Source organism: Acomys russatus, chromosome 14 (assembly GCF_903995435.1).
Source record: "Acomys russatus chromosome 14, mAcoRus1.1, whole genome shotgun sequence".
Lineage (NCBI taxonomy): Eukaryota > Metazoa > Chordata > Mammalia > Rodentia > Muridae > Acomys > Acomys russatus.
The window spans coordinates 10,599,395-10,626,992 of NC_067150.1; the positions used below are offsets into that span (position 1 = coordinate 10,599,395).

Consider the following 27,598-nt stretch of genomic DNA (forward strand, 5'->3'; position numbering starts at 1 on the left):
ACAGAGTAATGCGGCCCAGGAAGCAAGCCCAGGGAAGTGGGACAAATCAGGTGCCAGCCAAGGTTTCTCAGGCACGTTAATGCCAGTTGGGGTTGGTCGTCTCCATCCTCCAGCTGAAGGAGGGGCGCTAGTCTACTTCTGTTCCTGCTCCCCTCTCTTTCTTTAGCGCATACACAACACTGGCACGGCACAGGGCAGGAGAGAGCAAGGGCAAGATGAAGAGGGCGCCGGAGTGTGGCCCTGGCCTTCTGACTAACATCTACGGCTCCTCCAGGCTCCCGAGGGACATAAGTTTGCTGTGTTGCTTGAAAATTAAAAGGCTGTGGAAAAGCATAGGAATCGGGTCTCCTGAGGAGTGACTGAGACTCAGCAAAACCACAAATTGAATAACAAAAAAAAATCAATAGAGAAATCTAGTCAGCTAGTGAGGAGAACTTTGAAAACTGTGTGAGAGTCTAGGAAGTGTCACACTGGACCACAGGGGGCAGCAGAGGGCCAGGGAGGAAAGTGTTCCTAGCCTGGTAGCTTTCACCCCCATAAGGAACAGGACACACAAAGACTCCTGGACTAGGGAGAGAGAACTCCCCCTTTTTACCAAAGAATGAGGAAAGAGAAGACATGGGTTATAGATAAAACTGAGTCTGAGATGGGAGACTGCAGAAAAAGTTTGTTGAGGGGAAAGACGCAGGCTGGGGCTGCTGCTCTGGGAGGCACAAAGGAAAAACAACGTCATTGTGATTATAATGCTCATAGCTATTTTCTGCACAGTTTTAAAGTCAGCAAAACATTTTCATTTCACAAAATAAAGATAATTATAATTCATTCACTGTAAATTACACACACACACACACACACACACACACACACACACACACACACACACACCCCTACCTATCTCATATAAGGGAACCAAGCAGACCATAGAACACCTCAAAGCACTGAACTGGAAAGAACCAGCCACCTTTTAAGAATGCCACAAAAAACAAAACAAAACAAAAAAAACCCCCAACCTTGAAAACCACTCTTATAAACTCCCAAGTTCAATGAGAACAATCATATAGAGAAACATGAACACAGTACAGAAAAAAGGTGAGTGACCAGCTCCTATACCAACAGTCTTAGGCCTGAATGCACTGCAAGTCACTGAGCATGTGTGCCCAATGGCTCCACCCTGACTACCTGAAAGCTCAGCAAAGCTCCAAGAATCTCATGGTAACTTTCCCTTCCATACAGGAGCCCATTTCTCTCCTTGCGCCTCTCCAGCCAGCTTCTAGCCAAACCCATCTTCCTCTTCAAACACAAGTCATTCTGGAATTAAATTCTGCAAGACCCAATTTGCCCACAACTGCTTTTCCCTTCTCTGTAGGAACTGGCTTCAAAGCTTGCACATATTCCATACTGGTGAGACTATAAGCACTTTTTATAGCCCAGGGGGCTGAAGTGATTTTCATGGCATTTAGGCTAACTCACGAGGACGTCTCTGCACGGGCCTGCGCTGTAGGGCACCCACCTCTGTACCAGCTGCTCTCTGCTAAGGTGGGCACTGCGGTATCTAAGAAACCTCTAACACGTCCCAGACACCTCACCGCCAACTAAATGAAGAGTTAAATAAATGCTCAGCAGCTCAGGAGATGATGCTGGACAAGGCTCAACCAGGACAACTCGGTCTCTACAGGGAGGAAAGCAGTATCCTGAACCTACCAGCGGCGGGAACCGCCCGAGAAAGAAACACCACTCTGGCAAGTGTCATCAGGGACGAGAGTGTGACAACATGGCCTGACACTTGCAACTATGAAGCCAGGAATCCACCCAGGGACACAGATCAAGTAAGGACCTGAGTGACATCTGAGACTTCTATCCCATGCCAGAAGTGACTTCCTGAGTCATCACGCCAAAGAAAACGCGTATAAACATATCATAAACCTGACAGCCATCGTATGAGTAAGAGTTCTTGACTGGGACCCAAGTAAAAGAAACACAAACGAGGAGTTCAATGGTGTATGAAAGATTTGGGGGGGGGGGGGAAGACCAGAGACAGGGTCTCTCTGTGTAGCCTTGGGTGTCCTGGACTTGCTTTGTAGACCAGGCTGGCCCTGAACTCACAGCGATCCTCCTGTCTCTGCCTCCTGAGCGCTGGGATTAAAGGCGTGCACCACCAAAAGGACTTAATTATCTAAATAGTATTATCATCTAAGATAACTTACCTCAGATACACAGAATTACTTAAAAATTTGTATCACAGGCATATAGGGCTTTAAAGTGGAAAGGTTATATTGCTGTATTGACCTCATCCCCTTTTAAATTCAATACTTCATTTTGAATTTTTTCCAGACCTACAGAAAGGTTACAAGACCATGGCAGTGCCATGCCATTCCATGCTGAGATTTAGGCACGGCAGACCTCAGACCCCAAGCCCTCTATCTGCATCTGCGCACACATTCTTTTGTGGCTGAGCCTCTTGATAGCTGCAGGTCTTTATCCCTTTCTGTCAGCACTGTGTACCTCCTAAGAACAAGGGCTTTTTCTTAACCCACTGCAGTCACCAAGTTAAAGCATCGCAACAGGAACTTGATGCAATATGCTATCTGTACAAACTGTGTTTCCCTTACCAAAAAAAAAAAAAAAAAAAAAAGTTACATCCTTGTTAGCTATAACTAGCAATCTGGCACGGCCAAAAGTCACCTAAATCACAACTGAAGAAGGGACTGTCCAGATCAGATAGCCTGTGGGTGTGTCTGGTGTGGGGCCATCTCATTAAATGACGTCGGAGAACCCAGTCCACTGTGGGTAGTTCCATTCCCTGGGCGTGTGGTCAGTCCTGGGCTGTATAAAGAAGCTGGCTCTGTGTGTGGGAGGGTGCAAGACAGTGAGCACTGTTTCCTTGGGGTTTCTTCCTTCAACATGTAACTTGACCTCCTGCCCTGACTTCCCTCAGTGACAGCTACGACCTGTGAGCTGAAATAAACCCATCCCTCCTGTGAGTTGCTTCCTGGACAGTGTTTTATCACAGCAACAGAAGGAAACTAAGACAGCTGGGAACCGGAAGTGCTTCAGAGCATGTACACAGAACTTACCAGCTAAGTTCAAAACTCACAATTCAGAAGTGCTCCAAAAGTCTAAATGCTTTGAGCATAACGTTGATGCTTGTAAAATTCCACATTTCAGAGCATTCTGTACCGCAGATTATCAAATTAAGGCTAATGGGCCTGTTTTCAGACTTCCCAAGTTACTGTTTACAGCAACAACTTGCTTTTTCTCTACCCAGGACCCGATTCTGTACCACGTGCTGCATTTCGCTGCCATGTCACCTGACCCTGGGTGGTCCACAGCCTGTCTGTCACCCAGCTAAGCACAGGCTCTCCATCCGATGCCATGCGCCACATTTTGGGCCGCCCCCTGGAGTGTGAGTATCCCGTGTTGTGTTTCCAAGTCAAGAATAATGAGTGAAGCAAACTCAAGAGCACCGTGTACATGATGCAGTGTTTAGTCTCCGTGGTTCCCCCTAGATCCCTTAGCATTTCACATGGAGAAGCTACAGGAAGAGCTAGAGAGCAACCACTATGAAAGCATAGGTGACATCCCCAGCTAACAGGAAGCTGTCATCTTGTGCTTATCAAATTGGCATGCTAAGGGAAAGGCCCAGGCCTTCCCTGAGTTCTACCCTAGTTGCAGAAGTCCAAAATACAGACTTCTTGCCTGGGGCTGTTGACACAGAGACCAGAGACAAAATGGCGGCTCCTGTTAGCGCCTCCCCAGGATCTGTCCACGGTGACTATTCCTGCCTCAGCCTACACTTTCCTGCCTCAGCCTACACTTTCCTGCCACCTCCATGGGAGCTGTCCATGGTGACTATTCTTGCCTCAGCTTACTGCTCAGTGAAAATGAGACACCTTTCCTGACTCAGAAAGCCTGCTGACACCATGGGAGCTATCCGTGATGACAACAACCTTTTCTGCTTCAGCCCACTCACTGCCTTCGCAATGGACTCTGTAAATTTTGGACACCTTATAAACTATATTACCCCTCAAGGCAGAAAAATGGCCAGACCTCTGCCTGAAAAAGCTCCAGCAACCCAGCAGCCCAACCCCCACCCCCGCCCCGAACCCAGACCTCTATAACTGCCATCTCCAGTCCCTCAGTAGGACTCATCCCAGATTGTGCTAATTTGGGGTGAGAAGTCTGGACAAAAACTCACCAATCCCCAAGCTTTCCCCAAACCAAAATGGAAATCCCTACCCCAGAAAGCTCCACCCCCCAATAAACCCTATATAAACGCTTTGCCTGCTGTCTCCTCCTGGGAGCAGAGGCAGCCACTCCTGGATTCGTCCCTCCAATAAATCTCTTTTAAGAGATTCACTGCCTGCTGTGACTCTCTCATCAGAAGAAACAATGAAGAAGAGAAGAAAGAAGAAATGAAGGAGCAGAGCTCAGGCTCCAAGGCTCCTTAGCTCCTCAGAGTTTGGGGCGACCCTCCCGTGGGAGCTGCAACATCTCTCCTGAGGAAGCCTCCTCTCAGAGCCGTGTGGTTCCTGGGCTCCTGGGCCTCAGGATACCCTGTCCCACTTCAGGGCTAGGACAGCTTCTCAGCCCTCGGAGTTGTGGACACCCTTCTGCCCCAGTGCCACATGGCAGGCCACCTACATCACCACACCACACAACAATTTGGTCACAGCAATATAACCATAAGTGATCCACACTGTGTCCAATAAAGAAACCTGTGAATTGCTGCCATTATTTCTGTCTTACTCATGAGGCTCAGAGCATTTAGACGGGCCAGTTGATACTTGACTAGGTCATGGTTCAAAGCCAAGTGTACAGTTTTATATACCATATTTTCTGGTGTATAAGATAACCTCAAATTTAACTTTAACTTTTCCAGTTAAAATATAGAGTTTGCAGCCTGAGTCTGCTGCACAGGGTGTGCGTTGGAAGAGGGGTAGTCATATAAGGCTCTATATTCCAAACTCTATATTTTAACTGGAAAAGTTAAACTACAGTATATATTCTTTCCCAACAGCACGGTATCCTGACACTAAGAGAGGAGAAAACAAAACAGACAGTCCTGGGACTGGATGCTGTCTGTATAATTAGACCCCCTGGAATGCAAGGTTAGCCAATACACATGGGACACACAGATGACCAGAATCAACCCTCGAAAGCCAATCATGAGCTAAGACCCCAAGTTCATAAAAAAGGTGTCATTTAAACCACACAGCTAGGCTGGGTAGGTGGCTCAGTGGTTAAGAGTGCCTGCTGAGCAAGCATGAGGACCTGTGTTCGAATTCCCAACCCCCACAAAGCTGGGCAAGATCACATGTGGGTCTGTAACCCCAGGGCTGTGGGGGACAGATGGAGGAGGATTACTAGGGCTTGCCTGGCTTCAGGAGAATAAGGAAGTGATAGAACAGAATAACTCGTGTTCTACTCTCTTTGTGTGTACTCATATGTGTTTATAACACACACACACACACAAACAGAGTTTACAGCTGGCATACAGAGACCTTACTCACGCACCTAGGTCTCTCTGAGTAGAGCCAGAAAGGTGGTGCGGACTGTCTGCACAGAGCCTATCTGGTAGGAACAAAGACTGGCCTGACCGTCACAACAGGAACAAGAACAGGGCAACGGGGGCCAGGAAGTAAATCCTTGCAGCAAAGGAGACTGGCCAAGCTTCCAGTCGGGGGATGTGTTAGCCCTGGGCCTTGCATTTTTAGAGGGGGTTGGGAGAAGCTGGCACAGACCCATAGTGGACATGAGAAGTAGACACTGTATAGGAAGATGGGGAAAGCTGGCTTAACAATGGTGTTAAACAGATGGTGAGGCCAGAGACAACTTTAGCACATGCCTTTAAGAGCAGGCTGTTAGAATAATAGTCTGGAACACAGACTTAACTTACCGGAAGCGTTCTGGAAGTCCGCTAAATGTAGCCAAGGGTACGTTAGCATGCAGGGAAAAATCAGGTTAGGAATTCCCTGAAGAGATTCTAGAGCCCTTTTCTTTGCTGTTGCTTTATAAAAACGAAATAAACAAACAAAAACAATGATATTCAATAGGCATTGGGTTTTCTTTTACTTCCTATCAAGTTATATAACCTAACATTTTTCATTTACAAAGCTTCATAGATCTTTCTAGAGTCATAAAAGGGCTACTCTCATAGTGAGTGTGGCCAGCAATGGGCTTACCTTACAAGCCCAAGGACATGAGATTGATCTTCCAGAACACTTAGAAAAAAATTCTAGAGATGGCAGTTCATGCTTGTACCCCTAGTGCCAGTAAGGCAGACGCAGGAGGATCCCTGGGGCTCACTGGTCAGCCCGTTCAGACGACTTGCCAAGTTCTAGACCAGTGAGAGACTCAACACACACACACACAGGCAGAAAGGTAACTAGTGTTTTTATTTCTGTCAGCCAGCATGGAACAAGATGTAGGCTTCTTGAGTCTTATGCTGTATTCTCATCAGTGCACACGGGAACTTACTGGATTTATCTTCTCAAATTCTACAAGTAAGGTTGTCTTGAGAAGTGTGAACCTTATCCTTTAAAATGCCCCAGCCAGGTGCTAAGGAAATGGTTCAGAGGTTAAGAGCACTGACTGCTCTTCCAAAGGTCATGAGTTCAATACCCAATAGCCACATGGTGGCTCACAACCATCTATAACAAGATCTGGTGCCCTCTTCTGGTGTCCAGGCAGAATGCTGTGTGCATAATAAATAAATAAATAAATAAATAAATAAATCTTTAAAAAAATAATAAAAATAAAATGCCCCGCCCCAAAGCAAGATTCAGCTTAGCGAAAGCCATCAGTTCTCCCTGAAAGATGCTGTCTGAAAGCTGGCTTGTATAATTTCTGAGCCCTTGAACATCTCCACTCCGTACTGAAAAAAAATAAAAAATAAAAAAGATTATGGCCATGACAAAGTGAAACGAACCCTACGATGACTGTCACCATTATGAGGGCAGTGTCACAAGACTCCTGCAAAGCCAAGGACATTCTACAGTGATCACATGGGTTTCACGGGACAGATTCAGCCACTCAAATGGCAAACGCTGCTCTCAAGGAGCCTGGATACAGAAAGAAAGAGGACTTGCACATTTTCCATGCAAATGAGGCGTTACCCATCACAAGCTCTTGTACCGACACTACACAAGCCAGAGCCTGGGGTGCATGCCTTTCAAGGGCTGCAGTCTTCCTGTGTCCTCATGAGATGCCCGAGTGCAGCTAGCTCTTAACACACAGCCCAGGTCACACATACCAAAAATGAGAACAGAATGAATGAGAGAAATGCAGAACAGCTAAGCCCTCAGCACCTGACGAACCACAGTTTTCCCTGGGACAGACCAGGAACGTCTTGCCTAACTAACTTCAGTGCAGTGTCCTCACAGAGGGACTGACCTCAGGAGAGGTGCCTTCTGGTCACAGATGACCCACCCAGCTGTGGTGGCTGCAGGGAACAAACACCTGAAGTGTGTTCCTTTGGTTCTAAAAAGGAATTGGCTTTCTGCTCCCCTAGCGACCCTGATTTGTGCACTGGGAGCAAATGGCGTTTTTTGGGAGATGAACGAGGCCTTAGGAGGGCAAGAATGCTGGAAGCAGGTGTCCTTGAGCTGTCTTCATCCTCTTCCATCCTTACTACCCAGTCACATCTCAGCAGAGCCAGGGATCCCACTCAGCACCGGAAGTGGCAGCTAATGGCAGCTCACAGTTCTCCCAACAGACTCCTAGGTCAGCGCCAGGCTTCTTCTGCCCTTGCTTTCTGGTTCTAGCATTGCACAGGCACCACTTTCTGTTGCAAAGGAGCAGGCTGGTAGGGTCAGAAGGGGAGGTAGGCCTCCCAGCCAGAGCACAGCCTAGAAGAAGCTGACTTTCCAAAGGAGAGATGTCAGCCCTGGGAGCTCTTGGGAACCTCAGGTTAGACCAAGTGTGAAATAAATGTTAACATTTAAAAGAAAACTTTCAAAGCCATTGTCTAACTTCCTAATAAAGTGCTTGGAGAAGTTTTACAAACAGCTGACTAAAGGTAAACAGGAAAGAGGGCTGGGAAGTGAAAGTCCCTCCAACCATCCCTCTAACCCCCACCCCCACCCTCCCTTCAAGACTTTCAGCTTTAAAATAAAAAAGTTCTCTGGTTAGTGGTAGCTTTAATCCTTTAATCCCAGCACTCAGGAAGAAGAAGCAGGCATATCTCTGTGAGTTCGAGGCTAGCCTAGTCTACAAAAAGAGTCCAGGACAGCTAGGGCCTCATAGAAAAACCTTGTCTCAAGAAAACAAAACAAGAAAGAGTTGAGGCAGGTATAGTGCCCCACACCTGTAATCTCAGCAAGAGAGAGACACAGGCAAGAGGGGTAGTGAATTCAAGACTGGCCTAGGCCACATGAAACTGTATCAAAAAAGCCAGAAAAGGGGGGAGAGGGGTGGCACAGAGACAGACAGAGGTGGGGGGATGTCTGATTTCCAAAGGATGGAAAAAGAGTTTCACAAAGCAAAGATGGCAAGAGTCCTCTGTCTCTGCAGTCCCCACCAAGAGCGACATGTCTTGTGACTCCTCAGTGAAATAGTGTAAATAGGGAACTACAACCTGGAAATGCCTCAATTTTAAGAACAACAAACTAAAAAAATAGACAGTGTGGGGCTAGCAAGATGGCTGAGAGGGTAAAAGCATTTGATATGCAAACCAAATGGCCTAACCTGGACTTTCACATCCTAGATCTCATGATGGGACTGACTCCCCAAAGTGTCCCCAGGTGTGAACAGGGTCGTGTGCTCATGTTTGCTTGCACACACAAATTGTTTTTAACGTACAGTTTTAAGTCTGAAATAAAAGGAATCAAAGAGCCCTTAAGCTGCTGACCAGGGGCCCTCTCCAGAAGGAGGCCTGGATGCTTATTTGCAGTAACACCACACTGCAGTCTGCCTTTCTAATCTAGTCTCTTGTGAGTGCAAAGGAGTTTCCCAGAGGCTTATGACAGACAGCAGACAAGAGCATCTGGACTTCTACTAGGGATTTATACAACCAGAAAAAAATGCCACTCGAGCTTTTGAAGTTACTTTTTATTAAAATGTAGTATATATCCCATATACTAATAGGCAAAGGTATTAATATTACTTAAGATAAACAGTTTTTAAATTACAAAGTTTTAATTTCTTTTAAAATGGCAATAGATATAAACAATAAACTAAAGCTTTTTTTTTTTTATATCCCAACAAGATCCTGAGTGTAAAGTATGCATGAGCCCAGAGACTCCGAGGGCCACCTCTCCAGAGAGGCACTGGCACAAGGGCAGCACAGGCAAGACTGCCCGGAGCTGATGCATCATGACACAGCATCTGAATGAAGTGAGGAACAGTCACCCCGAGAAAGTTCTACCCTGCTTAAAAAGGAGGGGCCAGGGAGGTGGACAGAGCAGTTCCCTGCACAAGCCTGAGGACCTGAGGTGGAGGGAGGTGGGGGTGGGGAGAGGGGGGACCAGAAGTGAGACAGGAAAACTGCTGGGATAGAGCCTAGAGTAGGAAGAAGCAGGAAGAGCCTTCCTGAACAAGGGTAAAGAGGCATGCAGCCTGCACACACACACACACACACACACACACACACCACTCATGCACACACAGGTACGAGCATGAAAACATCTCCAAGGCACACTAAAGAATAATGAACAATCTGCAACTCCGTGCACATGCCTGTTTTTTAAATCTTTAATATTTTTTACATTTATTATTTTTTGTGTAGTTATATGTGGCGGTGTGTGTGTGTGTGTGTGTGTGTGTGTGTGTGTGTGCGCACGCACGCGTGCGCCGTGGCATGCATGTGGAGATCAGAGGACAACCTGAGGGACTCAGTTTTTTCCTTCCACCACGCAGGGCCAGGGGACTGACCACTAGCTTTCAGGTTTGGCAGCTTTTGCCCACTAAGCTGTCTTTCTGGCCCTGTTTAAATTTTATAATAATGGTAAAATGCTACCAGAACAATTTTTTCCAACAAAAAGAAGTGTAGCATATACTACCCCATAAAGTAGCTACTACTGGCAAAGAAAATGAGATTAGGGTACACACACACACACACACATATACACACACACACACACACTGGTTTAGTTTTCCCCTTTTTGGCTGCATTGTTAACAAACACACGCCAATGCATATATACATATAGCCTTTGGTAAATGACAGTTAACCTGATGGTTATTTCCTCTGGGCTGAAAGCTTCTCTGCTAGAAGGAAATTAGGAGGCCAGGGAGAGTGACAGTGAAGTCACAAGGCCTGCCCTGAGAGGCACAAGCAGTGACCATCACTCAGAGCTCTTCTTGAAACTCCTTGCTAGCTGAGCTGCTGTCTTAGTTACTGTGCTACTGCTGTGAAGAGACGCCATGACCAAAGCAGCTTTCATAAAAGAAAGCATTTAATTGGAGGCTTCCTGGCAGTTTTAGACAGTTAGTCCATGACTATCACAGCAGGAAGCAGACAGACATGGTGCTGAGAGCTTTACACCCTGGTCCACAGACAGCAGGCAGAGAGAGAGAGAGTAACTGGGCCTGATGTGGGGTTTTGAAAATTCAAAGCCCTCCCTCAGTGACACACCTCCTAATCCTTCCCAAACAGTTCCACCAATGGGGGTGGGGAGCTAGGGGTTGGGGGTGTTGGCGGGGGCATGACACATACACCAGGGAGCCATTGTCACTCACACCCCTACAGGCCAGGAATGAAGCTTCCGTCACCCGTGCAGGAGTCTGACTTATATCTGGAGGCCACAAGTCTGTTTACGACTCCCCAGGACAAGTCAGAAAATCTTTCTAGAACTGCCATGGCACAGCGGTGGGGCTTGCCTGCTGGGGCTGACACCAAGAGCACAGTGGGGGAAGTCATACTGCCCTGGCAACTGCCTGCTTTGCCAGCTGCAGTACCAGGTCACATACGGACCACACACCCTTTCAATCAGCATCTGCAGCATTTGCCAAGATGGACATGGTACTGTTCCTGAGAGAAATGCTTTAGTCAGGGCTCCCTAGGGGAACAGAACTTCTAGGGGGTGCACTCCTACCGGGATTTAGTAAGTGAGCTTTACAACTATAACACGAGCCAAATCACATCCACGACCCTGCGAATGTGGGTCCAGGTCCTTGATGCTGGGGGCCTCACAGTCAGAACAGTCCTAGGACAACTATCGCTCACTGTGAACCAACTTATCTGTTGTCATTCAGTCTACGAGGCAAGAGGCCTCTGGGGTACCAACCTGGTGCCCAGAAAGATGCTGAGAAGGGCTAGCCCACACCACATGAAAGCTTGGGAGCACAGGGTCTAGATCTCAGGGAAGGTGTAAGGAGAAGCAGCAGTGGGCCAGATCAGCTTGGCCCCAAGAGGGGAGGCCAAGAGACAAAAGGGCATGAAACAACTTCTGTCATGCTCTTTTTTTTTTTAAATCTAGCAGGCTTAGCAGAGATAGGGAAAAGGCAGCACACCAAAGGAGCGCTCTCGCAGAGACAGCGCAAACTCTGAGAGAATCAATGAGGCAGGACACCAAAGCGGCTGCCTTTCCCTTCCACACAGATGTGAGAATAAGGCAGTTATTCTAGAAACCAGAGAAGCTTCAGGAAGTGACCCTTCAAGTCTGAACTGTGAAAGCATCCTCTATTTCCTCTCCCGGAGCAACTAAGGGACGTACTATAATTAAACCTTTTAACCTGTCCAAAGGAAAGAAAAGAATACTAGGAGAGGCAGGTTTCACAGCCCTGCCTCTTGCACAGCTGGCCGAAGCCTTCCACAAAGGAGCCCCAGTAGATGTCTAAGGAGTAAGCCTGTTACGGTCCAGACCTTCTGTGATCATGACCTTCAGACTGCCCCCACCCCAGTCCCCCACTGCACACCTGTGAGCAAGAGCACAGCAGGGAAGCCGGCTGAGGAAGGCACGAGAGCCAGCCAGCCAGCCGCAATTCTCCATGGCCTCCAGGTTCCTGCCCTGGGGGCCTGCCCTGAACTGCTTCGATGGCAGACTGTGATATAGAAGCACAGGTGACAGAAAGCTTTCGTCCCCAGTGTGCTTATTATGGTCATGCTTTATGACAGCAATAGAAACCGGAAGTAAGACAAACTGCTGAAAATAATGTACCCCAGCAGCTGGTAAAGGCCACTAACAGCTATGACCAAAATATGAACGGCAAAAGTGGGCTGGGGCTATACAGCCCAGAGGTAAAATGCTTGCCTAGCATGCATGAGGCCCTGGGCTCAATCCCTAGCACTGGAGAAAAACAAACAAACAAACAAAACAAAAACAATAAACATGGAACTTTAACAACGGCCCAAAATGTAGCAGCAAGAATATTTCTTCTAACAGTCAAAGGCGAGGGTCCACTGATGGCTTCTTCCCTGTAACCTTCACAATCTGTGAAGAAGGAATCTAAGCAGGTGACAGGCAGGCCAAGTACATCCACTACCGAGCTTCCGTTTCCCCACTCACGCTTCCCGAATCCTCTGATGCCGATGTGATGTGCATCTGATGTGATGTGCATTTACTTGACGAGCCAGCATAAGCCTGGTAACAGAACAGTCAGGTTCTGTGTAGGAATTGATGGATCTACACAGAGAAAATACAAAGAGCCCTAAAACAGATCCATCTACCCCTATACTATACAGACCCTACCTATTATAGGAAAATCACTGTATGGCGATGGCCTTGTGTCTTAGTTAGGGTTTCTATTGCTGTGACGAAACACCATGACCAAAATAATCTGGAAGGAGAGGGTTTATGTGTCTTACACCCCGTCATCACTGCTCATCACTGAAGGAAGTCAGGACAGGAACTCAAGCAGGGGAGGAACTTGGAGCAGGAGATGATGCAGAGGCCATGGAGGGGTGCTGCTTACTGGCTTGCTTCATATGGCTCGTTCAGCCTGTTTCTTATAGAACCCAGGACCACCGGCGCAAGTGTGGCCCCACCCACAATGGGCCAGGCCCTCCCACATCAATCGTTAATTAAGAAGATGCCCTCTGGGCTTGCCCACAGCCTGATTTTATGGAGGCATTTTCTCAATCAAGGCTCCCTCCTCTCCAATGACATAATGTCAAGGTGACATAAAGCTGGGCAGGACAGTAGGAGATAAAACAGTCTTGACATCTTACTGAAAGAACAAAACAGACCAAGTGGTAAATGTGAAATAAAATCACTGAAGATGATTAAGAAAAAAAATAAATAGATGGTCACTTGCTATAAAAATGAGACAGTATTCTAGCAATAATGTAGTTGGGGGAAAAAAAGGTTTCTTTTTGTTTGTTTGGTTGGTTGGTTTTGAGACAGAGTTTCTCTGTGTAGGTTTGGCTGCCGTGGAACCAGGCTCTGTAGACCAGGCTGGCCTTGAACTCACAGAGAATAACCTGCCTTTGCCTTCTGAGTGCTGGGATTAAAGGCATGCACCACCACTGCCCAGCAGTAGGTTGATTTTTTAAAAGTTTTGTACTTTCATTTATTTATTTATGAGGGTGTGAGGAGTGCTTCTGCTTCAGTACTCATGTGAAGGTCAGAGTACAAAAACAGAAAAATGTATCAACATTCTAAAACTTCCAAACCTGATAGTTAAATCTGCTGGAATCAAATCTAGACAGGCCCCCAAGACATGTTTTCTTGTGCTTGGCTGAAATACAAACTCAGGAACGCAAAGTCATGCTCGGAGATGAGTTTATCTTTCTGGAAATTGATATCGTTCTCAACTGTCCCTTCAGCTCTGAGAGAAGGGAAACATTTGCAGAGAGTATTACAAATAAAATGTACATGTCAGAGTTGAGACCTGAGAAGAATTTTAGTGTCTGTCACAGAGGACTGCTCAACTGACTTACGGTTAGACTGTATGAGGCTACAGGGTGTTATTCTGCCATTAGGAAGCCAGGGAGGGGCTGTCGAAAGGGTTCGGTGGTAAAGGCACTTGCTCACCAAGCCTAATGACTCAAAGTTTGAAGCCTGGAACCCACAAGCTGTCCTTTATCAACACGCACTCACACACGAATGCACATAGTATGGCATGCAAGCACCCACACACAGAGACACAGGCACATTAAATAAATGTAAGCAGTTCCGGTTGGCTCCTACACTCGGTGTGTGGTCTTGTTTCTCAGCCAGGTAAAGCATGGCTAAAAGCTTATTGAGTTAGTAGAAAAGGAAGGTGTGTGCTAAAAAGAGAAAAAAGATGGCTCCGAGGGAGCTCAACACAGTCTTCTCAAAGTTGACAGTTGATGCTTTAATGAAAGATGCTGGAGAAATAGCAACTGTGCTGGTACCCGAACACTGCCAGGAGATAATGCACTGTGTGGCAGATGACGAAAAGGATGACACAAAAATGGAGACTGAAATTAAGGGAAACAAAAAGACTCTTCTAGGCCAGCATGGCCAGTACCCAGTGTGGATGAACCAGAGGCAGAGAAAAAACAAAGACAAAAACTTGGGGGCGTGCGGGGGGGGGGGGGGGGGGGGGAGACAAAGGCAGCAAATGGCCTGGCCTGACAGACCTATAAAAGCCGGAAAGTGCTACAGGGGACAGACGGTCAGTTGTTTGGAATGTCTCCATGGATTTCAGCTCTCATTCAACGGAAGCTGTTTGTTTTCATATTTCAGTTTGGACTTAATTCTGCAATTCAAAACCAAAATAATTTATTTGTGTTGGGAACTTAAATAAAATATCTTTTGTGATGAAAAAAAATGTAAGCAAACAAAACAACAATCACTTAAAACCCCAGTGATGTGAGAACTGTGTTATGATACCAAAAGCTCTACCAAATGTACTAAGTAGAGAAAGCGGGGTACTACGGTATAGCTGGGCTTTTTAATAAGTATGATGTATACATGTGGATGCCGAAGGAGAAGACGGCAAACTGTACAGTGTCTGCTACAGTTAGCTCTGCACACAGTCACAGAGGCCTATGGGCTTACGACTTAGACTTTAAAAAACACAGACAAAGCAGGCTACCAAGATGAGACTTGATAGCCTATGACCGCTCTTTAGGGAGGATGTCCCCCTCGGTCATAGACATAGGGGAGGGGAATAGGGTGAGAGGGAGGGAGGAATGGGAGGATACAAGTGATGGGATAACAATTGAGTTATAATCTGAACAAATTAATAAAATTTAAATTTAAATCAAAAAAAACCACACAGACGAGGTCACACTCTCCGGCCTTCCAGCCCCCTTTTCCCGGCTCTTTGATTCTGATGAGGTCACACTCTCTGGCTTTCCAGCCCCCTTTTCCTGGCTCTGATTCTGAGTGTGACTTGAGTGTGTGCTGTTACGGGAAGCTAAGTATTGGTCCATGCTTAGCCACACAGTCTGAGTTATTTGTAGCAACTGAAGGGAGAGGTTTATGACACTCACAGTTGGCGCGCTCTCGGTAGGGAGGTGTGGCAGCAGCATCTCCACACCAGTGGCACGTACTTGCTCTATCTCAGTGGACTGCAAATCAGAGCAGCCAGGAGAGAAGGCACAGTATAAACCTCACGGCCTCTACTAACATATACCCAGCACGTACTGGATGCTAGGGGCCTCTACTAACATATACCCAGCACGCACTGGATGCCAGGGGCCTCTACTAACATATATCCAGCACGCACTGGATGCTAGGGGCCTCTACTAACATATACCCAGCACGCACTGGATGCTAGGGGCCTCTACTAACATATACCCAGCATGCACTGGATGCTAGGCAAGAGAAGGGAGGTGAGGGCTGCTAGAGACATGAGTGCAAACTCTCCATCCCCAGAGGCACGATGGCATTTCAACTGTCTTCTGCAGAGAGGAAGAGAAGCATCAAAACCAGCCACAGCAATTTCCCAGCTGAGTTCCGAACTCTCTTTTTTTTTAAATTTTTTTTTATTAATTTATTCTTGTTACATCTCAATGGTTATCCCATCCCTTGTATCCTCCCATTCGTCCCTCCCTCCCCTTTTCCCCTTAGTCCCCTCTCCTATGACTGTTCCTGAGGGGGATTACCTCCCCCTGTATATGCTCATAGGATATCAAGTCTCTTCTTGACAACCTGCTGTCCTTCCTCTGAGTGCCACCAGGTCTCCCCCTCCAGGGGACATGGTCAAATGTGAGGTACCAGAGTACGTGAGAAAGTCATATCACACTCTCCACTCAACTGTTATATTCAGTTCAACGGTCTGTAGTTGCCTAACTAAAATCTTCAGAATGTGAGCAAGGACCTGGAAGGTAAGAGCATCTCCGAGCAGCTCCTGGCAGAGGGTCTGTGTCTAAAATTGTTGCCACACTGCAGGGTCAGTTAGGACCAGTGAGCAGCCCCAGACACGGGTGTCTGTGAAAGCTACTAAAACCACCTTGACCATGGCCTACCCTCTCAGCCTCTCTAGACTATATCCCTCCTGAGAGGACCCACAAGTCATAGGTAGAACAAGACCTGAATGAGTGGGCAAGGCGGGGATATCTCTGCTCCATTCCGTTCCCATTGTAGACTTCACCAGCCCAGACAGCCCACCATCCTGTCTGTGTGAGCTGCTGCAGGGAGCAGGGGTTAGGACCAACACGGAATGGTGATTTAAATCGAGGCTTTCATAGACATGTTTAATGAAGGCTTTCATTGACACTCATTTATCAGTATAAGCTGAAGAAAGGAAAGGTGACACAAGCAACGATTAACCGGCTCTAATTTTAATTAAATAAATTTAAAAGTGTTACTTTTATATCAGTCCTCCGATGCAGAGGGCAAAGCACAAGAAAGCATTGCTGTCCACACTGGCGGCCACTCCCACTCTCAGGCAATAGGGCTGCTGGCACTCTGGCAGCATCACTAGTGTCAGACCTCTCAACTGTGACTTGGCCTGCCTCGCCCATTGGGAACCCTTTCTCAAAGCTTTTCCCAGCTCTTCTCTGCCCTGAAGCCCTCACTGTACCTATGAGTGGCAGAAACCCCTCTGCCTGCCTCACCCCTTATATGTACAGCCTTGCACTACTCAGGGCCCATTTTGTTAAAATCTTGGTCTAAGGGTACCCCGAGGCCAGCTGTTCTGCTGGGCCCTACCTGAAAGGCAGCCTCTAAATCTTGCATGTTTCTACACTCCAATGCCAAGCACCAGCAGGTTGCACGCCTGGCTCAGTAAACAGCTGGTCATGCCCAAATCACTCGAAAAAAAAGTTTGTAAAGGGACTTTGATGTACTGTGCATCAGGGCCATCCCTGCTGCAGGTGAGCACCTAGCCGGTAAGACAGCCACATGGTCAGGCTATATGACAAGAATATTCCAGACAACAGAGAAGGAAGGGTAAGGACTACACATGGGTCACACAGCCATGCTCAGAGCTGTTAGGTCCTGCTCCACACTCCAGGGCTGTCCTTCCTGGCAGTGTGGTGACCAAACTGCTTGCTTCATTTAAATGGCTCCACTATCTCTGGCTGTCTTATTTCAGGTTTCTATAAACACCATGGCCAAAACGACTTGGGCAAGAGAAGGGTTATTTCGGCCTATAGCTCTCAAGCCACACTCTGTCACTGGGCGAAGTCAGGGCAGGAACCTGGAGGCAGGAACTGGAGCAGAAGCCATGGAGAAGTGCTGCTTACTGGTTTGGTCCTCTTGGCTTTTTCAAACACCCCAGAACCACCCACCCAGGTGTAGCACTGTCCAGTGACCTGGGCCCTCCAACATCAGTTCTCAGTTTGGTGGGGGCGTTCTTGCAACTGAGGTTCCTTTTTGCCAATGATTCTACCGCCCCCTGCCCCTCCTCCCCCCCCCCCCGTCTTCCACCCAGCCCCCTCTGTTGTTTTGATGTCACACAGTTAAACTGCACAAAAGTGATCACAAATACTGAGGATCTAAGACTTCACTTGGGTTCATCCCACACACCTGTCTTCGCATAGAAACTCGTGAGCAGAAGTCGAGGGCAGTGGCCTGAGAGTTCACCAAAGAGCCAGCCAGCCAGGTGCCCAGAATTTCTGATGCCTTATCCTGAAACCGGTCACACCATGTCCTGAAATGGCGGCACGGTGTCACAGGCCAGCAGACTAACATCCAGCTGAGGACCAAGCCTTAGAACCCTTTCCTATCCTCCATAGGGCACAGCTGTGCTCACACACAGCAGAAGCAGAGCCTTGCTGGCTGAACCCACTTTCCCTGCCACGCCCCCGCCCCACCCCCAAGATGCCTCTCACAGAGCACATCATCTGGACCTACATAACAGATGCCACCAGCACAGGTGCCTCAGGAGCGCTTCTAGTTGGGGGACTTTACAGGCTGCGATCAGCTGCTGCCTCCCTGTTGGCCCTCTGCCCATACCAGGTGTCCAAGACTTGCTTCTTCAGCAGAGGGACACTTCCTCCTGGGGTCCTGACGCCTGGCACTTGGTTCCACACACAGCTAGACGTCAGAAACTATCATCAGGACCCACATGACATGTGGTTTTCCTTTCAGCAGGACTCTCCCCTGCCCACGAACCAGGAAACCGGAAAGCTCACTTTGCAGGGCTACTTCAGCAACTTCCTGCCACACTGACCAACTCAGTGATATATGTCTCAGCACGACACCCGCCATGCCCTTTCCTGACCAAGCCTTACCTCAAGCCCAGCTTCCACCAGCCTGCTCACACAGGTGTACATACAGCTTTTATGTACGTCCACTCTCTTCTCTCCACGGCCTGCTCAAATGTAGGTGGGAAGGAGCTTCCGATTGCTCCCTCACCTCTCATAAGGACCCTCATCTTCCTTCCTCCACTCATCCCTCATCCACAAGGCCTTAACTGATGCCCCAGCGCAGGGCAGATCCGCCCTCCCTACATCCTTTACCTATGTGCCCTCACTATTACTCACTGAATGCTGTTGCCAGCCAGTCTGTCAATCAACAGCCTCCCAATCCCAATCCCAGGTGAGTACTGCGTGCCTTCCTGTAGTAATCCATATACCCTCAGCTCCTATAGTCCCCCAGGAAGGCCCAGCTCTTGTTAACTGTCATCTCAAAACCTTGGCAAGTCTCACCTAGGCTTATCCACATTCCACCCCCCTGACACAGGCATTCTGCAAGGTCTGCCCCACCTGCAAATGCCGTTGGCGCTTCTATACTACTCAGCTGCGATTCACACTCACTCAGGCTGGGAAAGTCGGGATAGATGGTAAATAAGACCACTCACTCTGCCCCCACTATCTCGTCCAAAACACTACGCTTCGCAATCGCACATAGCTAGTAAGATGAAATGAGAGTTTATATGAAGGGGATTAGGTCATTTCATCTTTTAATTCATAGCAACGCCCAGGTGGAGGACCTCTCCTACCTCCAAGGGCAGTTACTCCCCCTCACACAAAACCTTAAGACAGAACTCAAGTATCATTTAAAGGCAAAAAACAGTGAAACATTCCACTGCGTGTGCAATGCTTGTCTTTAAGCCCTCCTTGGAGCCACTCCCGACCTTCTTTGGTATGAAATTTTAGATGGCTACAGAATTATTGGTGAGAAAAGTAGGAAGAGAGTGCATGTGAGTGAGTGAGTGAGTGAGTGAGTGAGTGAGTGAGTGTGTGTGTGTGTGTGTGTGTGTGTGTGTGTGTGTGTGTGTCACGTCTAGTGGCAACAGACTGAACGTAAACTCCAAGCTGCAATCATGGGGCGCAGGAGACAAAGGAACTGGAAGGAAGATGCTAGGAGAGGTACCCAGGTTGCACACGGGCAAATACGGCTTCAGACTCAAACTCCGTTACAACCAGGGTGGCTAAATTAGGAGGGGCGTGAGGAAATGCCGGCTGTGTCAGGCCCTGCCAACCCCAGACAATGCTAGCCTAGCCCAGACTGCCTCCCCCTGCAGCTCCCCGGGCCTCACCGATGGAGATCTCCTGAGCGAAGGCCAGCGAGATGAGCAGCAGAGGTAGACCCACGGCAATGCACGTGACCATCTTGTCCACCGCCAGCTCCAGCCGCAGCCCCTTGAACTTGGGCTCGGTGGGCTCCTTCAGCAAGAAGTCCGAGAACACGTACTCCGTGGCCAGGTGGGCGATGGCCATGGTCACGGCGCGCCGGGTGCAGCAGGACCGGCAGCCGAAGGCAGTCGGGAAGAGGCGCCGAGTCCTCTCGGTCAGCGACCCCGCGCGCGGCTTTCGCTTTCCCTTCTCGGGCTCCCGGGCAGGCTCCGCATCGCGCCGCCTAGGCAGTCGTTGTGCCCACCTCGCAGGGACCGCCCGGGAGCCGCAGCAGCCGAAGACCTCCCGAAGCTACGCAGGGCGCGGGAGCTCGGGCTGCAGCGACCGCACCCGTGCTCAGCCTCCGCGGGTCCCCCCGCACGCGCGGCACCTGGACCCGGGCCTCTCTGAGCGCTCGGGGGGCAACAACGTGCCGGGGAACAAAGCACCTCGCCACAGCTCCCGGAGCCCGCCCTGCACGCTCGGGATCGGGGAGCCGAGCTCTTCCGGAACCTACGGGGGAAACCGGGTTCCCAGGGGCGAGCAGTTTCCGGCAACGCGCTGACGCGGGCGGGGTGGGCGCGGCCGCACCGCGACCCTAGAGTCCGGACTGGCGAAGGATCGCCCCACCCAGTCTCCCTAAGGACAGCCTCGCCCCTCCTAGCCCTGTGTTCTCAAGTCTTAACACCTGGGATTTTTCCCCCCACTCCTTTCTGCTGGCAGTTCCTTCCCTTGAGCACGAGCTAGCCCCTTTTTAAGCCTCGCCCACCATTGTGTGGGCATGTGGTGCGAAATTGAACCAACCCATCCATGGGTTGGATACCTCTGCAGGCTAGACAAGCGCTCGCCATACCCCAGGAGGCAATCCGGGTTCTGTTAAAAAAAAAAAAAAAAAAAAAAAAAAATCAAGAAACAGCAGATGCCATACAAAGGTCGAGATAAACATGTGGTGATGACCTGACCAGAGTTGTTCTGTAAGGAGGAGAGAGAGAAAGAGAGAGAGAGAGGGAGGGAGGGAGGGAGGGGGAGAGAGAGAGAGAGAGAGAGAGAGAGAGAGAGAGAGAGAGAGAGAGAGAGAGAGAGAGAGAGAGAGAGAGAGATGAGAGCAGTGTGTGTCTGGTCTCAGGCCCAGCACTTTGCCCCTCCCTCTACCTTCCTGTCAGCAGAGGGGTACCAACTGGTGGGTGTGTCATGGTGGAAGCTACAGAGATTTGCTTCTGAATACCTCACTGGAAGTAGACAAGGAGGCACTCAAGAGCTGCTTGAACCTTTGCGGCAGGTGAAGGTGCCAAGCACGGAAGGCTTCTCTGGCCTCTGTACATCCGCGGGGTCTAAGGAGCTTAAGTCCAAGGGTCACAGGAACCTCTCCACAGGATTAGTCCTCTAAAGGCCTTCAGAAATCTCCACAATCCTGCTCTGGCAAAGGTCACAATCAATCCTTATCTCAAAACTCAGCTGCTGCCTTCTTCATTTCCCTAACTATTGCTGTTGGTGCTGGCAAGCAAGGTAGAAGCCTGGTACTCCATTTTTAGAGTTTCCGTCACTCTTGACAGCAGTCTCTGAAAGGCCCTGAGAACCTCCATGTCGCCCCCACTCTGCTGGGCCTCCCCCTACCCTAGATTCTCTCTAGTTACAGGAAAAACCTGCGTTAACCCATAAAGTTAAGATAATACAGCCTTGAGCCGGTCAACTTTCCTTCCCATGCACTTCAATCTTATGAGCCCTGGTGCACTCCCTCCCCGTGCGTTCCTGAACTCCCTGCTCTACTATCACACACACACACACACACACACACACACACACACACACACACACGGGCACATCCTTTCTCCTTGTTCTCCCGAACAAGCCTGGTACTCAAGGACAGACCCATCAATTTTCCTAACATCTGCTCATAGGTTTCCGTTTTAAAGGGACCCGTTGGCTGGAGCCCCAGATCCACCTCCTGAATCTGGTCTGCACCCCTGACATGCTAGAAGCCCTCCCTGCAGTGAATAAAGTTGCCACCTGGTTTGCTTCGACTTTGGTGGTATTTTTTCCTCACTGGTTGCGCGGACGCCCCCCAGACCCAACGCCCCAACACATTTTGAATTTTTGTGCTTTGCTTTTCTAGATATGGCAGGTCCAACAGCTCCTCACCTGCACAGCCAGCAACCAGCACCTGGTTTTTACTCCACCATCACTTAACTACTTACAGAAAGGCATCCTCCAAACCCACCAAGCCATTCTCCAAATGGCTCTGAAGAGGGGTGTGTGCATGCTTTAATTAGCATTATTCAAACAGTCAGTAAGTGAGTCTCTTTCACCTAGACCGTCTTTGTGTGTCCTGGTTTCATTCCTGTCTGTTCCTCTCAGGTGGTACAGGATCTGGATGGGGCGGTATCTGGGGCCTGGAACGACCCAGTCAGTTTGGGGGGGGGGCTGTTTTCTAGGAACCAATAAGTCACAAATGCAGTTGCCCTTCTCTTCCTGTCAAGATCAAATCATGGGGGGGGGGATGGCCCCTCTAGGAACCCTCACGGGACCTCTCCCCCTGGTTGGAATGAGTCAGTCACCCTGTTAGTGACTCCCTCCCTACTCCCTGGCAGGTGATAGCAGGTTGCATGTCTGCTTTGTGGTCACCTATGGACTTCTGAGCTTCTAGGTTGAGTCTCAGCAGTTTTGTAAACTGCCCGCCATCCTGGCAGTTTTGATGCATCGGTTAAGACTCGAATCAAAGATTAAACTTAGAATAGAGACCACAAAGAGAAGTTGCTGGGAACTGGGAAGAAGAGACACCTGACTTTTAGGTCATTCAGCATCCAGCACTGGCCTGGCTCTCCCCCTTTCACACCCCCACACCCCCTACCACCACCACCACCACCCCGCATAGACAGCAGGTCGGTCCAGGTTTCCTTCAACGGTGCCAGTTGGTCCAGGTGCTGCTTGCTTCCTGGATGAGCACAGATGGACCTCAAAACCAAAGATTTCTCTCAGGAATAGCTAGAGCACTTCAGGCCAAGGCCCATGTGCTAGGCCAGGGTGTGGAAGTAGTTTTCCATGGAGTGTTATAGTTTAGCTCTTTTAGAATGAAATTGCTGGTGTCAGATGGCAGTGAAGACTCAGGAGCTCCGAAAGCCTGTGATGATACCAAGCATATTACAGCTCCTTGGTTAAGCTGCTTTGCGAAGCATGGCAGAGGATGTGGGTCGACACCTGAAACTAGCCAAAAGGCAGGCCCAGGGCACTGAGCTAGCAGTGGTGATGGAGTGGGCTTCAGTGTCTGCCAAGGCAGCTCCGCCATTGCTGCCTGACCACCAGCAGTCAAGCCCTAGGCATCCAGAGGCAATTCTTCCCCCAGAATAAATGGAGTCTCCAATGGTCATGGTGGAGGAATGGTGTGAGAGGGCAAGCCAGCCAACCTTTATTTATGTGAATCAGAGATTTATAAACCTTGGTCACTGGGGAGGGGTTTGAGGGTGAATGTGTCTGATTTACTGGGGCTAGGAGTGCCAAGATACCTGATTTACATACAGTAGTATGGAGTACCTCATTTACATGCAGTAGCAAGGGGTCCTATCACAAGAAGGAGAACATAGTACTTAATTATCCTATGAGTGGGGGAAGAACTCCCAGGTATGATTAAAGGTTATTTGCCAAAGGCTAAGATCTCCTTAGCATAGGGTAGGGGTACTTCCAAGAATCTCAGGTGCTTGCTGAACAGGTTCTATCTGGAAAAGATCCAGCCTGTAATCTTCCCTGCTTGCTATATGATGCTCCTTAGGTTTTCTAGGGTTCAGAAAGGGTACCCCACTGCGACAAAGGAGTGCCATCGCTGTATACCAAGCTCAGAGGCTATCCAGAAATGCTGAACTTCAACCTCTCCATAAGTGTCCACACAACACTAGTCTAGGATCAAAGACAGAAAGTCAGAGCCAGAGCATAGTCTGAACTCTTTCCAACTGACTATAGCGAGTGTTGGGGGGCAGCGGATACTTTAGACAGTTCTGCTGTAAAACACTAACCCTTCCACATTGTGTTGAGTAGATGGGAAGGAGAGCTGAAGTGAAGTGGCTTTCAGTGTGGGTATGAGAAGTAAAGAAAGCCTCAGACTGGTGGTAGAAACAAATGGTGCCCAAGGCGTGACAGTTGAGGGAGCCATCTTTCTTTCTTTCTATTTATTTGCTTAGGTTTTTTGAGACAGGATTTCTCTATGTAGTCTTGGCTGTCCTGGACTCACTTTGTTGAGCAGGCTGACCTCGAACTCACAGAGAGCTGCCTGCCTCTACCTCCCTAAGTGCTGAGATAACAGGCATGTAACACTATCCTCAGCTGAGCCAGTTTTCTTACATATATCAGAAAAAAAAAACAAAAATCTGGCCTGAGCCAACATTCTTGGGAAACCAGAAGGTAAAAATGGTCCTATAGGCTCCCCGCAAAGATTGTCCTTAGAATCCAGTGCGATAGCAGAGGAATGCCTTGACACACATCTGCAACCACAGCTCTTGAGAGGGGAAGGCAGGAGGACCAGAGTTCAAGGTCATACATGACTACAGTGTGACTCCTGGCAGCCTGGGCTGCATGAGACCACCATAAGCATTAACAATCTCAGGCCACTCACTGGGAAACATTGTGGTTTTGTTGTTTCCTTCTAAAATAGACCTTAGATTTTTATTTAAAGTATGCCTGTGTGTGAGAAGCAGAGGCCTATGTCATGGATGTCTTTCTGTCACTCCCCACCTTGGTTTTTTGAGACAAGGTCCCTCTCTCTCTGAAGCTGGAGCTCATCAGGTCAGTAAGACAAACTGGCCAGTGAGTGCCTTCTGTCTCTGCCACCCAGCACTAACATTACAGTAACATGCCACCATGCCTGGCCCCTTTCATTGCTGCTGGGGATATGAACACAGGTCCTTATATTTGTGGGACAAGCACTTTGCCAATTGAGCCATCTCTCTAAACTCAGATTTCAATTTGATTTTTAGTTCATTTTTAGAGTTTCGGAAATGATTTGGAGTTCTCAAATACCCACACTCTTGTGCTCAAATTTTTCTAGTATTGTCACCTTTCAAGAGGATTGTGTGTTGGTTCTGATAATGAACCACTATGGAAACATTTGTGCATGCGTGTGGGAGGGGACACTTCTCATAATCTTTGCTTTTTTTTTTTTTTTTTTTTTTTTTTTTTTTATGACTGCCTTCTGGTAATTATACGGAGCACTGGAGAATAAATGACATCAAGTCTTCCTTGCCCCAGTCAATCTCTTCCTAGCTGCAGAGTGATCCATGGTAGGGTGTGGCCTTATAGCCAGCCTCCCCAAATTGCATTTTTATTGCTTGACATGCTTTGCATTTGATTACAAGATCTTTAGCAATGAGAATAGTCAAAACCAAAATAGTCAAGCTGGCCAGACCAGACTGCCTGAGCTGTGTACATATTCATGTCCTTGTGGGAGGGAGCATTTGCTGAACAATTGCTGTGCACTACATGGCATTTGCAGGTGCGGCAGCAGGCAGGTGAACAGCTCTCACTTCCAGGCATCACTTCCAGGGAGCCTCCACGCCAGCCGGAGATCCGTACAAAACTCTAGCTAACAGAGAAAACGATTAGGTCCCATGACTAACGTTACAAAGGAGAACACTGGAGATGGGGGCGTAACAGAAGTAGGGACCACGCTGGAGAAGGCAGCCGAGGGCAACTCGTGTCTTAAGTAGAAAACCTAAGAAAGAGGAGTAGGTGGAGTGGAGGGCATGGGCCTCTCCAGGCTGGGCCTCACAGACCTGGGTAAAGAGTCGGGACCCATTAAAAGTGTAATGGAAAGAGGTAGAGTACTCACCAGACAGTGGCCTAATCGATTTGGAAAGACCACAGCAACAGGCAGCCCTGAGGACGGCAGGTGGAAGGAATGGGGATGGCCTTGCGCAGGGAGCTGTTGCAGTCACCTGCCAAACAGGACCTGTGGCCCTGCAATCCAAGATTGGAGACAACAGTTTGGATTAATTAGCATACAGATGAGCCTCAGCCCCATGGGAAGGGACTGCTGAAAGAGCCATAAGAGGTTACAGCAAACCCAGGGACTTGCTTCTTCTACTGCCCAGGACCTCACAAGCATGAAGTCAGTGTCCAGGCGGGGTAAGGTCAGCCGTCTCAGGAGATCTTACAAGAAGACACATCTGGGCCCTTTCCAGCTGCTCCAGCTGTGTGCCTTCTGCTCTTGGCCCATCGTTCATCCCTGAAGCCACAAGTGTAGTGTCTTGCATCAGTGGTTCTCTGTAGTCACGTTTATTTAAATTTGTTTTTACCATTTTATTTATTTATTTTTGAGACACTGTCTCTCTGTGTAGTCCTGGCTGTTCTGGAGCTTACTATATAGACCAATCTGGTCTCAAACTCACAGAGATGCTCCGGCCTCTGATTCCCAGGTGGTAGGGTTAGAGGCATGAGGCAGCACACCCTGCGCTATCATTTTATTTCATTGTAGGGCTGAGGATTGAATTCAGGGCCTTATACATCCTAGACAAGAGCTCTTCAACTGAGCCACAGACCCAGCAATTGCTTTTCTTTTTCTTGTGGTTACATTTCAGGATGATGCAAGGTAAATGCTCCATCATCCACAAGACTATCACACACCATCAAAACCCTTTCCAAGATCGCATACAGAGCCTCCAGGGTAAGGGTATAGATTCCTCATGAGCATCGCATGCTATGAAAACCACGGAGGGTCAGAGAGAGAAAGGTGCTTGGCCGTAAGCCAGAAAACCTGAACCTCAATTGCCTAGATCTCCACATGGGAGCCATGGCACACCGATACCCTCACTCCATCACACACACACATACTAATAAGGATACTGAATTTGTAATCCTTTACAAGATAAAGGAGCAGAAGGGGCCTGACGTCAAGTACATTTAGAGGTCAGGAGAGGAGCTAGGCAAAGAATAAGAAGCAATAAAAATGGGAAAGAAAGGAAGGTTGGACAGGGAGTCGTGTCGTCGCAGAGCCAGAGGACTTAGGCGTTGTCCAGAAGGCAGGTACTGAGAGTTGAGTAAGATGGAAGTAGAGAGGCCTCTGCAAGGCATTGTGGCTATCCTCCCAATGACCTGGTTGGGGTGCAGGACAGGGCTGGTGGGGTGATTTCAAGCCACCGGTGCAACATAAGGAGCACTTGGGGTCAGATGGCACAGGAAGGAGGCAGGGGTGGGCAGTTCTTCACGCCCTGCCCTGGAGGGAGAGACTGCATTACGTGTTAAGGCAGAGTGCTCCATGTTCTCCGCTTTGAATGGTGGACATGGCGGGTGATTTACCTTGTGAACAGACATGGAAGGAAAAAAAAAAAAAAACTGATGAAAGAGGGAATGGGAGTCTTTGAGAAAGCAAAAAGAAGTGATGTCCAGGGCTGAGTGGAGAGAGCCTGGCCCCAGCAGGAGCAAGGACACCTCTTTCGTGATAAGAAAAGGAAATGGTGATTATCTCAGAAGAATAAGGCAGAGTACTGGAAAGGCCCACATGGGAGGGGTCCTGTTGTAGTGTGTGTGGAGATGTGTGATTTTGTCCCCTTTTGTAGGGACAGCTGATAGAGTCAAAAATGGCTAAATCCCTAAGACTGTTCTATCTGAGGCACTCCACACAGACCCTTTTAATGACAGGATACTTTTGAGTGAAAACAATGTAAATTGCCATTTTAGAATATGTGAAACTTTATTAAAAAGAGAAACAGCAAAACAAAACTACTTTGTGGTTTGTTTTCATTTAAAAAAATAATAAACT

At 48.5% G+C, this 27,598-nt stretch overlaps 1 protein-coding gene across 1 annotated transcript in view; it reads right to left on the reverse strand.

Moving 5' to 3' along the window:
• Panx1 (pannexin 1) overlaps nucleotides 1–20,395 on the reverse strand; it is a 37,363-nt gene extending 16,968 nt beyond the window's left edge. The window contains exon 1 of the mRNA XM_051155927.1: nucleotides 19,782–20,395. Within this exon, the coding sequence (XP_051011884.1) occupies nucleotides 19,782–19,962 (181 nt within the window). The 5' untranslated portion in view covers nucleotides 19,963–20,395. The remainder of the gene's footprint in view (nucleotides 1–19,781) is intronic.
• Nucleotides 20,396–27,598: the final 7,203 nt, after the last annotated feature.